This window comes from Amaranthus tricolor, chromosome 12 (assembly GCF_026212465.1).
Source record: "Amaranthus tricolor cultivar Red isolate AtriRed21 chromosome 12, ASM2621246v1, whole genome shotgun sequence".
Taxonomy (NCBI): Eukaryota; Viridiplantae; Streptophyta; class Magnoliopsida; order Caryophyllales; family Amaranthaceae; genus Amaranthus; species Amaranthus tricolor.
This window is the reverse complement of record NC_080058.1, coordinates 9,374,011-9,389,504: the sequence shown is the minus strand read 5'-3', so window position 1 is coordinate 9,389,504 and position 15,494 is coordinate 9,374,011. Positions and strand designations below refer to the sequence as shown.

At 28.4% G+C, this 15,494-nt stretch overlaps 1 protein-coding gene across 2 annotated transcripts; it reads right to left on the bottom strand.

Moving 5' to 3' along the window:
• Nucleotides 1–3,422: 3,422 nt before the first annotated feature.
• On the bottom strand, nucleotides 3,423–7,005 carry LOC130828103 (GATA transcription factor 16-like). 2 transcript variants are annotated; one of them, XM_057693904.1, is made up of 2 exons: nucleotides 6,777–7,005; nucleotides 3,423–4,156 (listed from the first exon to the last, which is right to left on the bottom strand). In XM_057693904.1, the coding sequence occupies exons 1-2, from the start codon at nucleotides 6,858–6,860 to the stop codon at nucleotides 3,866–3,868; spliced, it is 375 nt and encodes a 124-aa protein (XP_057549887.1). In that variant the 5' UTR covers nucleotides 6,861–7,005; the 3' UTR covers nucleotides 3,423–3,865. The 2 variants fall into 2 exon arrangements, with proteins under 2 accessions (XP_057549887.1, XP_057549888.1); XM_057693905.1 differs by lacking the exon at nucleotides 6,777–7,005 and adding an exon at nucleotides 4,259–4,905.
• Nucleotides 7,006–15,494: the final 8,489 nt, after the last annotated feature.

Here is a 15,494-nt window from a genome sequence, read left to right as displayed (position 1 = left end):
GGAATTTCTACATGTATTTCATTTTTCAAGTTCTACAATATTTTTTAGTTGAAATATAGAGAAAAATAATTACATTTCTACGTTTTGTGATAATTTGCACTTTTAAAGGAAATTTAAAATTTTGTGATAATTGGTTTAATTTTAAAAAATAAGAAAATAAAGATTCATTTTTTAGAATACGCGTTGTCTTCAAATAATATAGTAACTGTCTATATTTCTTAACTTCTCTATTTCCTTCAAATCATTGTAAAATTCTCTGTCATTTTCTTATTTTAACACAATTCCGTCATTTTCATGAAATCATTAAGATAAGTTTTTTGTCGATTTTTCTTCAAATCATCAGTCGAATTTCATTTCTTTAAAGAAGTTGCGGGTTAGTGTAATCTCTTGTTATTTCAGCATAATAAGTTGTTATGTTGTAAATAATACTTATAATAAAAATATTTTAATATGCAAAAGTTGGTGTTCTAGTAAGCTGAAGTTGGTGTTTAGTATATTGAAGTTTGTATTTTAAAGTTGATGTTTTTATATGCTGAAATTGGTGTTTTATTATGCTCAAGTTGGTGTTTTAATTTGCTAAAGTTGGTAATTTAGTATGCTGAAGCCTGAAGTTGATGTTCTAGTTTGATGATGTTGGTGTTTTAGTATGCTGAAGTTGTTGTTTTAATTAGATGAAGTGGTTTTTAGTATGCTTAAATGAATAAATGGTATAGATATTAATAGGCTTAAAAAAGATTACGGTTGTAAGACGCTCAATAAACAAGGATACCATTGATAATAAAAAAAACTTAGGGGTACCATTGATAAAAAGCCAAAACTGAGGGGTACCAATAATTTTCCAACATAATTTTATGTAAATATGAATTTTGTTTAAAAACTAATACTCTTTTTTATCCTTGTATTTAATACTTTGGCTTTTATTGTTAAATAATTAGATTTTGACCGTTGCAAGATTGCATATATTTATGTGAAATGGTCAAAGATATTTTTAAATAATTATATATTTTTACCATAATACCAAATATTGCTTGTATTTTATGATAGAGAAATTAATAATTGATCAAATTGCTTACTGTAATGTCATCTATTGTTTTTTATAAATTGAGTAATTATTTTTTCTCTTCAAGTCTAATAGGATGTTACATTCAATAATAAGTGCATAATATTTAATACTGATTAATAAAGTAACAAAAACTTATAATTCACAATTACTTGCAGAACTGCAATGTTATGGAAAAAATCTTGTACAACCCTTTACTTTCAGTTAAAGTTTATCAAAAAAATATATAATTTAAAATTTATATTTTTGGTTGTCATGTTGTTTTTTACTCTAAAAAGTATATTTTTGTATAATAGAGATTAATTTTTGCTAACAAATCTTATTTAATTGTAATGAAAATTTTTTATTACTTAATTTTGCAAGAAATGACTTGGATAATATGGTATTAGTTCTTATGCTCTTGAACACAATCATGAACTAATTACATTGATACTATATCGATCATTCCGCTAAATTTTTTTTGCTAATCGATATTCGACCCCCTAACTTAAATTCCTAACTTCACCCTTCCTCACTCAAGGCATGAACATAAGCCTTCATGAGCACTCTATTGAGTTGTTCCAGACATCTCTTGCCTTACCAAGGCATTTCAAAACATTCCCTTTGATCTTCATAGAGTGATCTGAACCTCAAGCCTTTTTACTTTTTTGCACACACATCATCCTCCTAAGTGCAAGACAAAGCATAAAATATATTAGATGATCAAAGTCATCTCTAGAGCTGTGCATTGGGTTGGATATTTATTGGGGCCCTTGATCCAACCCTTCAAAATAAGGGTTTTAAATGAGGCGAGCTCAAAATGGGTTGGGCTGAAAATTAACCTTATTTTGGGAACAAGTATTTTATTTTAAATTATGGATTTCAATTATGAAATTTTTAAGAATGTTGAGGTTTGAATAGTTATTTTCAAATTTTCAACTTTAACTACTTTTAAAAACAATGGTAAGGATTTGATCCAAATTCAAATTTAAAATTTTTTTTATTTACCAAACAATAAATTTATCAATTTTAAATTTTCAAATAAAATTATGATTTCCAGACATTATAGAACTTGAAAATGAGAGGGTTAAATGGTTTTAAATAAGGGTTCTAAACGGGCTATACCAAGTAACATAAAATGGGCTGCTAAATGTTTATCTTCAGCAACTTTTCTTTAACTCTCTTATCATTTCCCCTCAACCTCTCTCATCTTTCTCCCCTAAAAATTTCCCTAAATCATAAATCTTAACAACTCCCCCAAACTATAAACCCTAGAATTTAATTTATATAATTTCACATTAGTAAACCTTCAATTAATCTTTCACGAATCTCAATCTCATCTTCTCTCGCGTCAAATTAACTGAACGGAAATATTTATCAAAAAGGAGGAAAAATAATTATAGACTTAACGCCCAAATAATAAAAAAGGAAGGAAAATAAGAAAAAGAAGACCATATTAATGTTGGCAAGACTTAAGAGAAATCATTGGCTACAGATGAACCCACCATTGAAGGCGGTCATCAAGAGAGAAGGGCACAACGACATTAGTACAATATTACATAAAGTTTGAGGTTCTTTTCATAAAGTTTCTTTGTTTATGAATGGCCCTCAAGTTTTGTTTTGTCTTGTTTATGGTGTTTGATTAATTTTAGTTAAGTAAATAATTTGAGAGTAGTAATACAGAATGTATTAATTATAATACACTTGTGTAAGTTTCTTATAATTTAACTGCTTCATTTATTGCTAGATGCATTGGATTATTTTTGTCAGTTTATTATAAACTAGCTATAATTATTTTATGATTACAATAAGTATCATCCAATTTCTTACTAATCTGAAGAATTAATATAAATGGGTTGGGTCGGATCGGACTGGGCCATAAAGTCTGTTTCTTATTTTGTAGGATCCGACCCGGCCCAACCTGTTTATAGTTGAGCCCAGCCCAACTCATACCCGACCCAGTCTAGTCATCTCCAATATTACAAGAATTGAAACTTCCACTTCCCCCAGCAGTTTTTATTCGAACATTCAAAAACATTTAGCACTCACGGCCCATTTAGTACATAGTAATAAATAGGGGCAATGGAAATTTTGTTGAAAAATCACTTTATTGCCTTAATGGTCATATTTGTCCAACTACAATTATCTCATATTTTCTTGATCAAATTCATTCCAGTGCAAAGTTTATTATCGTAGAATAATATGAAACTTTGGATGAAATTTTACACTATAAGTCATTCTAATTACTACCATTTAATACCAGTAACTAAATAGACAGTTAGTGTTTGAATTTTAGTGTGTTTAACGGTGATAAACTCTGATTTGGTGTTTCAATCTAAGGTTAGAAAATGAGAAACATCAAATTTAATGTAGTAAGATGACTAAAACGAATACAGCAAATGAAGTGTAACCAAATTGTTAACAAACTTAATAATTACAAAATTTACAATAAACGACCCAAATAATTACAACTCCAAACATTGCAAAAGGCCTAAAACTTTCAATTCTCCTATCACTTCCATTTTTTTCTTTCAAACTATTCTACACATTTCAACAATATTTATTATTATTATTATTATTATTATTATTATTATTATTAGAGAAGAAAAAAATGATATGAAAATCGATAATAGTGAAACAAAATATGATTTTCCTTCTCTCCAATATTCTTATAAACCCTTTACTCCAATAAAAACATCCCAAAAAAACACCCACCAAATCAAAAAACCCTAGCCATTTCATCTCGTACATACTCATCATCACTAATCTAAAAACACAATTAATTAATGTGGTCAAACCCTAATCCCCTAAAACAATTCATTCAAATTAAGCAAAAATAGAATCACAAGCCATAGACATAAGCAACACAGCAGCTTGCTCCACCTCCCCCAAATTTCTACTAATAATATTTCCATTATTACTCCTCTGTTTCTTCAATGGTGAACAAGACGAAGAAGAAGATGAATAATCAGTGTAACTACTACATCTTATCTTCATTGATTCATTCATTTGATTATCATCATTATAATCATCTCTCCTCCTGATTCCTGAACTGGGTTCCTTGTCTTCTGCCATCTTTCTTTTTCTGTATCTGATTCCACAAGCATTACACAGTGACTGCCACCCAAAAAACAGAGTATCAAAAAAAGAAAACAGAATAATCAACAAAAAAAAAAAAAAGAAAGATGGAATGAATTTGGGTTAGGTATTATGTTATACCCTGGGACCATAAGGACCACTCCTCCATAAAGGAGTTTTTGTGGTCTTGCAATCAGCGCAATACTTCTTCCCCTCATTCATTTCCCCAACTTTGATTCTGATTTATAAAGAATTTTAGAAAAGAAAAAGAAAAAAAGAGATGGGTATTTGATCAAATAATTGAGTAAATTCAGTTCATTAGATATAGCAAGGTTTAGGAACAAAGGATTATAAACTACATACCCTTTGTGGGAAATCTAGATATAAACAGAGGAAATAAAATGTTATCTGGGTTTGATTAGAGGAGTAAAATAAGGAAAATGAGAGAGGAGAAAAACCGACATATATTGGAGCTCGGTGAAGGCGCAAAGTTCTAGAGAAAATCAGAACACTAAGGTGGTGAACGGTGAACCCCACTTATACTTCTGCTGTTCTGATTTTCTTGTTATAAAACAATTTTATATAGAAAAAATTATTTTTAGATAATATTAATTTTTGTTGATTTTTTAGTAATAATATAATTTTTATTAATTGTGAATGATACCAAATTAAGCTTTTTCATAATATAATTCTTTACTAACTTTTGTTTAATTATTTTTTTTGTCGAATAAACTATAAAAACAAAAGTTAGGTATAAGTCGGTATCATTGATTGTTGATTAAAACTTGGTATATTGTAGGAGGGTCGGTGAAAGTTTGTATCATTTATATTTTACGTTAAAAAATCATTTTAATTATTAAGATAATTTTAAAATTTAGTAAGATATAAAATTACAAAAAATAGAGATAAATAGGTGCACACATAGTTTTTTTTTTTTTTTTAATTGTCAAATATAGTACTCTAATACAATAAATAATTTAAAACAAATGAAAAAAGTTATGACAAGTATAATAAATTAGAAAAAAATAAATGAAAAGCTCTGATACATACTAACATAACTTGCATTAACATAGTTAATGTGGGTTAATATAGAATGGATAGAGAAAATAATAGAATTTTTGAAATTGTTGAGCGAAAAAATAAAAAAAAGTAATTAAATAAGCGAAATCTTAAACAAATTCCAAAAGTAAGCGTCCAAACTCCAAAGCTGTGCTTTGGAGCTGTTCGCAGTTAGTAACTGCGAACAGCATATAAGACAAACTAGCTGTTCGCAGTTGGTAACTGCGAAAAGTTCAAAAAACACAAAATAACTGTTCGCAGTTAGACTGCGAACAGCAAAAAGACAAAATAGCTGTTTGCAGTTACTAACTGCGAACAGCTATTTTGTCTTTTTTGACCTGTTCGCAGTTACTAACTGCGAACAGCTCCAAAGCACAGCTTTGGGGTTTGGACGCTTACTTTTGGGAAAAGTTTAATTTATCGCTTATTTGATTAATTTTTTTTATTTTTTCGCTCAACTTTTTCAAATTTTCAAAATAATACTACGAGTGAATGGACAGATGAGTATAACTACTCTCTTCTGTTCATAGTAGTAATTCTATTTTTTTTTGAGTTATCATTTAAAATAAAAATTATTATTTATTAATATAAATTTTTCATAATTTCTAATTATCTATCATTTAAGATTTTAAAGGTTAAAAATAAATAAAATTATTATTCCCTCCGTTTTTTTTATCTTCCACTTCTACTTTGGGTTTTTCACACATATTAAGAAAGATAGCTACTTTGTGTTGCAGTGAGTATTATTTTAATTAAATAGTAGTATGAAGTAATGATTATATTGGAAGTATAAGGTTGTAGTGTGTATTATTTTAATTAAATAGTAATGTGAAGTAATGATTGTATTGAAAGTATGAGAGAGAAAATAATTATAAATAAAAGAAAAGAGGTACATTAAAAGGAAATGGGGTTTTAAGGGGTAAAGTGGGATAATAATTTTCTAAAAATAGAAAGTATTCTAAAGTGAAAGAACTTTTAAAACTACCCATTATAACGTGGAAGATCAAAAAGATTGAAGGGAGAAATATTTAAGTTTATTTTTGTATGCAGCTAGTTTTGAAAAGAGCAGATGCAGAACTATAAAAACAGAAAAGGCAGTAATTTTGACACCCGCCAAAATAAGGGTGGAGGGAGAAGGAAGGCGGGAGAATACGTGGCAATGTTTGAAGACTCTGATTTTCTTGGATTGTGAATTACTTATGTGGGTTGCCACTCACCTCATAGTCTATTAGTCTGCAATCTGCATTTGGGTTTAAAGGTGCTTAATTGTTCAAATTATTATTACATTATCCCCAATAAATAAGATATTTTTTATGTTAAAAATTTCTAATCATATAAATTATCCGAAAAAAAAATATTAATAAAGTAAATAAAATAAAAAAAGATAAATAAAAATTTTAAAAGCTTTACAATCTAAAATTTCGTTTTCTAAAATAGAAACTTTGTGTTTTGACCTGAATCTATAAATTTAAATACTTTAATGACTCTAATTTAAAATAATAAATATTAAAATTAAAAGTACTAAATTCTAAAGTTGTAATTCGTAAATTATATAATTTAAAATAATCAACCAGAGAAAAGAGTGATACTTGGAACTTACAGTTTCTTCGTAGCCCCTTGTATCTTTAATTCCCAAGCTTCCTATTATGATTCTCCAATCCATCTTCGTGCTTGATTGGGGCATTACAGAGTTTTAGCAAAACCCAGACTGGAAGCCAAGCCTTAGACATGAATCTTAAGAACTAAACTTTCCTTGACATTCAGTTTTAACATGTCCTTGGCCTCACCCTCGTACTGTAGGAAAGTTATTTTGGAGTAGTTGGTCAAAAAGTTGTTCAATGGAGTAAAACTGCTCTTACAAATAAAGTATTACAATTGAGTAAGAGGATAATAAAAGCTATGTGTTTAGGCATTTGTGTTTGATGTGTTTGGATGAACAAATGAGCTTTCTATTTATAGAAGAGATTGCACTAACCAACTGTTATGATTAGTGTGACTTAAGTGCACAATTAAAATGTGTATTCATGTGTGTGACTCTTGGTTTGTGGAATCCAAAAGAGTGTAATTATGTGAAGAGTATTCATGAGAATTATTGGTGTTAATGAAGATTAATGAAGAAGTAGAAAGGATTTGTTTTATGGTAGCTCGATCAGAATTCTGACAAAGGAAGCAGAGAGGTCGCTCGACCTACCCCTCGACCGAGCAAGCCATATTGGTAGGTCGAGCGGTCAGACAGAATGCTCCAAAATGTAGCTGATACTCGCTCGACCGAGCAGCTCGACCAAGCGAGCTCCCTGTTCCGGTCGAGCGGATCCTCTGATGTGCATGGGATGCTGTTTTTCGACCTTTCAAGTCCTTGGAGTTATTTCATATTATTCATTACTCTATATTAACTATGTATTCAAGTGAGCTATTGACATTCATGTACCTAGTACTATATATAGAGCTCTCATATTCACACATCAATATCATCCACAAAATACACCCCAAGCCATACACTAGTCTATATCTCTTCTCTATTGTAATTCTCCATATTTGAGAGTTCTTTGAACTCCTTTTGATAATATAAGAGATACTACACACCGGAGGATGTAGCCTTAGATGGGTGAACCTCGTTAAATCTTTGTGTCATTTTATTGCATTATTTTCTCCTACAAACATTGATATCGTTGATAGCGTAATTTGTTTGTCACAAAACCTCATACACTCAATCCTGGCAATATTAGAGTCTGAAACACATTGTTCGAACTCTAATACATCGTCGTTTTCACCAACATTCAATCCATTAAAGTTATGAATTAATAACATTGAAACAACTCCGAAGACTTGAAGAGTAAAAACAGCATCCAAGGAACCGTTAGAAGGTCTGCTTGACCAAAAAAGAGGCTTACTCGGTCGAGCGACCTGGTCGACCGGGCTACAAGAAGCTACTGGAAGTATTTTGTTTGTTCGCTCGACCCACTCAGGAGCTCGCTCGATCGAGTGGTTTGGTCGAGCGTCCTCCAGTGGGCTTTCTGACAATTTTGCTCGACTGAGCATAGTAAAGTATCTTCAATTAAACTTTTGCACTTTTTCATTAAGTCCCATAACATCTGTGATTAACTCATACTAAAATACCTCTATTACTTTAAGAATTAATCCACAATTTAAACATCATCATTAATCACAAACACTAAGTTACTAACTTAATTCACCCATTAAGTTAGTCCATAGGATTCCATCCCATAAGTCACATACGAATACATACATTAATTGTGCACTCAAGTCACATTATTCTCAACATCTTCTAAGTTTTGACGGGAAAGAAGAAGTGAGAAGCTAAAAACTTATAATTGATGGTAAATTTATTATTTATTATGTTTTTTTTTCTCTACAGTAAATGTTTTCAACTTAATTTAACATTGAAGCAATATAAGTGATGAATTGAACGCAGAAAAATAATTGTTACTAAAAATTATTATTTTAATGACGAATTTAAAATGCGGTTGAATTTAAAACGAAATATTTACTGTAACATTTGAGAAATTAATATTTTTAGAATTAGAGAATTTAAAATTAATATTAGAATGGGAATTATTTTGGATTGAGTCGGATAATTTATTTTGGGCTAAGATAACGAGGAAATAGATTGGGTCTAAGTATATAGCGGATATTATAAAATATCTCTTTTAATTTTATTAATTTAGTTATAGAAAAATTTCTTGAGATCCTAATGATGTTGAGTTTCCTTGTAAGGTGAGTTAGTTTTTATTTTGAGGTATGATTAGATAGTCGTATCAAGGATTTTGGGTTATTGTAATCTATAATTAAATCCTGTAGCCACCAATTGATGTTAAAATGTTAATTTGGCAAATAAAATTGGATATTCTTGAGATATATATTTGTTGAAAATATTTATGATCATATATATATATATATATATATATATATATATATATATATATATATGTATATATATATATATGTATATATATATATATATATATATATATATATATATATATATATATATATATATATATATATATATATATATATATGTATATATATATGTATGTATATATATATATATATGTATATATGTATATATATATGTATGTATATATATATATATATGTATATATATATATATATATATATATATGTATATATATATATGTATGTATATATATATATGTATGTATATATATACATATATATATGTATATATATATATATGTATATATATATATATATATATGTATATATATATATATATGTATATATATATATATATATATGTATATATATGTATATATATATATATATATGTATATATATATATATATATATATGTATATATATATATATATATATGTATATATATATATATATATGTATATATATATATATATATGTATATATATATATATATGTATATATATATATATATATATATATATATATATATGTATATATATATATATATATGTATATATATATATATATATGTATATATATATATATATATGTATATATATATATATATATATATATATATATATATATATATATATATATATATATATATATATATATATATATATGGTCGAGTTCTAGTGCGTACTGTGCTTAAGTGTAAACCGTGCGAACCTTGTTATTATTTGGCAAAATTTTGTTACTATTTTTTTCCTTAATTTTTATGGTTGAAAAGTAACCATAAAAATTTCACACAAAATGATAACACGTTTTTGCTAAAAAATAACAAGGTTCGCACCATTCACACTTAAGCACAGTTCGCACTGGAACATATATAAATATATATATATATATATATATATATATATATATATATATATATATATATATATATATATATATATATGTATAAATATAGGATGAAATAAGAAGGATTTTACAATAAGAAGAATTTTACAATAAGAAGAATGAGAAGAATTTTTGTTTGTTTTTATTTTGTTACTATATTTTTTTATAATGTAACAACATTCTAACAATTTATTTCATAGTTACTTTTACAATTATGTGTTTTTGGTCCAATCGTGACCATAGGTTTTTTTATTTTAGCGAAATCAAGGGTGTAGAGTCCTTACCGTCCTCATTTTCAACACCCTTCTCATTGGATCCCTCTCATATATATATATATATATATATATATATATATATATATATATATATATATATATATATATATATATATATATATATATATATATATATATATATATATATATATATATTTATATATGTTTGGTTACATGATTGTGTGCTCATGGCTTATTACTAAAATATACTAAATCACTTAAAGTGAATACATGATGGAAATAAAGCACTTATATTTGTTGTGATCCAAGTATAAGGGTGTTGAATAGGTTGCCATGTTTGATTAGTATAGTTGTTGACAAGTTTTTTTTTTGATACTTGATACGATGTCTGATTTTCATTCTATATATTGTGATCCAAGTAGGAGGGGTGTGCATACTAGGGTTACATGAGACTACTCTGTTGGTCTTGAATTATTTGAGATGACGATCTCTTGATGAAGTAGGTATGAGGGTAAAGCCTCGGCCTACTGGCATTCTCATTCCCTTCCATATTAAAAAAAAAATAAATTAGATATGTGTTTGTCATTATTCAACATTAAATTAATTAATTGATTTATGTGATGTTATATTATAAAAACTTTGATTTTTTTCATTTCAAATATATATTATTTTCTTAAATTATTTTCAAACTTAAGTATTTTACGGGATGTAGTTGAACTTAATCAATTTTTTGATTTTGGTAGTTTCTCCCTTGTCTTTCTTGCGTAAAATAGTACCGATGCAACATAATTTAAATGATAAATATATAAAGATTAATAAAGAAACAAAATCATGTATCTCATTTATACACATTATCACTTAGCACATAATATTGATGGGATGACCCTAATTAATTAAATGGACATTAAAATTACATCCCGTAATAATGTACCCTCCTATTAATCTTTGTCTATGAATTCGATATCTACATGATAAAATAATATACTTTCAAGTTAAAAATTAATAAATAAGAGACATAATCTTATTTTATAAGTAAGCATATTCAAGAGTATCATTCAATTTTGTAATTCTAAATAAATTGCACGTCGCACAAATGTGCCGCATAAATGTTTTTTCTTTATTTTAAAAAAATGTTTTTTTTTTATTTTGAAAAGTTAATTTTTTAATTAATGCAGGATATCTTGTAGGAATATGGTGTTGATGAAGTAGATTATGCTTCGAGATTTATTACAGATAGATAATTTAAAGCGGTAATAAATGAATTAGATGCTTGGACTGATGAGATAAGTATCACTATTGTATATGCAGGTTATTAATTGCTTGGGAATCGTGTAGTGAAATTCACATAGAAAATTAGTTTAGTTATTAATAGTCATGTCTAGTTAAAATTTCACTTTTTGTTGCAAGAATTTTTTAGTTGTTAGATTTGATTAAGTAATTTTATAGTTATTTAGCCTTACATTATTTCTTAGAAATAGATGTGGTGGTACGCTTCAAGAGTAGTTTTGATTCATTTTTTCCTTTAAAATGTGTTTTTGAATTAAACCTAATATGGAGGTGTTACAGAGGGTGTCTTGAATGAGGCACAAATGCACGCAGCAAGCAGTGAATGCACTAAGGAAGCTGCTCGTTCGAGCAACTACATGGCTCGTTTGAGCAGCCATATGGCTCATTCGAGAGTGTTTGTACATACCCAAAGTTTCATTTTTCAGTTTTGTGGGCTTTGCTTGGAAAATAAGTATAACTTGTCGTAGAGTTTTTCTAACATATTGTAGGTTATATAAATGTTTAAATTAGATTAGAGACGAAAAAGAAGGAGGCTAATACATAGAGACAACTGAGATTTACACTAAGAGAGTTTCTTTTAAATTATATTATTGTATTTGAGGGTGATCTCCATTAAAGGTGGGATCATTATCTTTAGAGTTTTATTCTAAAGTGTGTGAGATTTATTCATTGATTTATTTGTGAATTATTAATGAATGTAAACACCTTTTGAGGGGAAGGTATCTAAGATACCACAAAATTTGTTGTGTATTGCTTCCTTTCATTGTTGATATTTTTTCATTTATTTATGCACCTTGTTCTTCATCAAACATCCCTAAAAACTTTCATTTCAAAAACAGAGAAAAGATATGTATAATTTCCTTTTTAGGATTTGTAACGCTCGAAATATTTTTTTTAATTAGTATGTAAATCAATATGTCGCATAATGATTACTTTAAAATGAGTTGTTATTTTAGGTAGCGATTCATTTTAAAGTAAATTGATTTGTCAAATTGCGGTTTACATATTAAGGTTTGGGTGAAATTTGTATTTTTAGCTCTCCGTTCAAAATATGTTTCCAATGGAGTTATCGTTTTTCCATTTGTTCCTTTTCCTCGTTTCCTCCAAAGTTTCATTTTCTTTTCATCCGATCACGGTATACTGTTCATATAAACCACATCAAAGGAAGTCAATAGGATGATCATCTTCTTTTGCCATCTATGAAATTCCACATTCAAGATTTTGTCCAACTTGATAAAATTTAAAGTGAGATTCTTAACACTTTCCATGGTTAGAAAAGATATCATAAGAGATTATTAGAAATATAATACAAATTTGTATTATCCAGTGTATGGCAATAAATTTCTTGTTATATGATCAAAAAATTGTAGATTCCTTGGCCAACTGATCCCGCTTCCATGAATGAGAGAGTTTGCATTCATCAAAACTTGATGCCCTACTCTCAGACAGGAGCATCGTTCTCATTGGGGAAAGAAAAAACGACTTGCTTGAAGATGTTCTTTCCCATGAATGGTTAGATGCCATGAAATCGTCTTCCCCTCCTCACAAAAGGCACTTTAAGGACCTTAATGTTAGGATTGCTTTAAATGACATTGACTTTGTTTATTCTTCTTGGATGGTAACCTTCTTCTCCTTGTTGGTGCAAAAGAGATGACAAAGATTTAAATGGTAAAGATGTCATGGTTAAGGGGTCAGAAAGCCATGATTGATGTGAAAAACCAGATTAAGAAATGAATGAGAAGAAGTATGTAATCAATATTACGTAATGAGCCAAACAAATTTTTCTTTGAGTTCATCTCCAAAGGTGATGGACCAAGAAATTTTTCTTTAGTAGCAAGAAAAACAAAATAGATGAAGTTGTATATCACTTCGTATCAGAATTCAGATGATACAAATCAGAATCTATAAACTTACATAACAAAAATGAAAATTAAAAACAACATACAGATGAAGAACATAGATCAAAACACAATTGACGAAGAAAATTGAACGGAATAGTGATCGAGATCATAAAATTGATCAAGACCATAGATCAGAACGGAACCAATGGAACCAATAGATGATGAAGTTAATAGATCAAAATTAGAGCTGTTCAACGAGACGGCTCGACCCAATGGGTCAAGAATCAGGTCAATTTTAACGGATCATTAACAGGGCGGGTCATTAATGGGTGCGGGTCATTAATGGGCTTTACTATAATGGATCACTAAAGGGTCATCAAAGAGTCATAATAGGGTTAGATCATTGAAAAAAGATATAACAATGATACAAAAATTTAATTATATACACTGTTATTTAGCCTTCCACATACTACTCACTACTCTTACTTTTCCTCTTAACTATTTTTCTACTCTACCAAAATGTGTTTCTGATTTTTCCCACAAATTAATCAATCAAGAACCCTAGTTTTGCAAATTTCAATCGATTAATCTCGCTGAAGGTATGATTTTCAATGTTTACCAAATTATTTTTCTGCTATTTAGACTTTGATCTATCAAGAATCCTAACCTTCCACGAACTACTCGCATACTTTTTGGATCCATCAAATTTGATCGAAAATTTAATTAATAAAACAATGTTTACCAAATTCAATACTACTCGCATACTTCTTCGATCTACTCGCATACTTTGTTTCTAATGCTGCTTACATGTCTCAAAGTCTTGAAATCTTGGTAGAAATTGGTTTGGATTAATATTGATTTTCGTTCTACTCGCATGCTTTGTTTCTAATGCTGCTTACATGTCTCAAAGTCTTGAAATCTTAGTAGAAATTGGTTTGGATTAATATCGATTTTCGATCTATTCATCACTGTTATTTAAACTTGAAATGTCTTATTATTATTATTATTATTATTATTATTATTATTGTTACTATTATTTTCGATCTATTCAAGCCTTAGTATGTGTGCAAAATTGGCGTCGTCAGGAGGATGAGTTTCATTTGGACGTCAGAATTGATTACTCTTTTGATAAGACAAACAAAGCTGAGAATGATGAGGATGGTGTAACTTTTGAAAGCTTATAGTAACATTGTCCACGACTTATAATGTAATTGTACTTGGTTATGTAAGTTGATTTTTGGAGAACTTATGAAGTAATTTGCCAGCTTAGGAAAACTTATTAAGTAATTTTCTTTTTTTTTTTCTAATTTCAAACCTTAAGATTAAATCGGATGATAAACATACTAGAATATGAAAAAAAAAACCCAGTAATATAATCACACAACAAAGAACCCAGTAATATACAATGAAATCAACGCATATACACAACAAAAAACCCAGTGATCTACAATGATACATACCAATATTTATAAAAAAGAATTAAATTTGACATACTAGAATCAGAACAAAACCCAGATGATACATATATGAATATGAGAAAAATGATTTTAACATACTAGAATTTGATCAAAAGCAGATGATGAAGAAAATAAATTAAAACCCAGATGATGAATAAAATAGATCAAAACCCACATTATAAAGAAAATAGATCAAAACGCACATGATGAAGAAAATAGATCAAATCCCACATGATGAAGAAAATAGATCAAAACCACCGAAACCAACAACAAAATAAACCAACGCATATACATTTTTGTATTTGATCAAGATCCAGATCAAAACCAGGGGCATATAACAAATGAACAAAGCAAATGAAGAAAATAGATCAAAATAAGGAGCATAAAACAAATAAACACAGCAGATGAACAAAATATATCAAAACCCAAATGGAAGAGCTAGCAATCGAACAAAACCAAGGGTATAGAACAAGATAGATCAAGACGAATCCTTTGTGTTGCAAGAAAAAAGAACAAAGGAAGTGCGATTGTAGAGTTAAAAATATCTACAATGGGGCATAGAACAATGAAGAAGGATATCAGAAATGTGAGTGAGGGAGATGATTATAGAGGGGAGGATTTTAGGGTTTGGTAAATCTAACGCCTAGATTAAAACAACAACAAAATACACGGTGCATATTACATGGGGATA

Coding starts and splice junctions, on each gene's coding strand:
- LOC130828103 (XM_057693904.1), bottom strand. CDS start 6,860: ATGCCCCAATCAAGCACGAAGATGGATTGGAGAATCATAATAGGAAGC. Junction 4,157..6,776: donor CAAGGGGCTACGAAGAAACT/GTAAGTTCCAAG, acceptor TTTGGGTGGCAG/TCACTGTGTAATGCTTGTGG.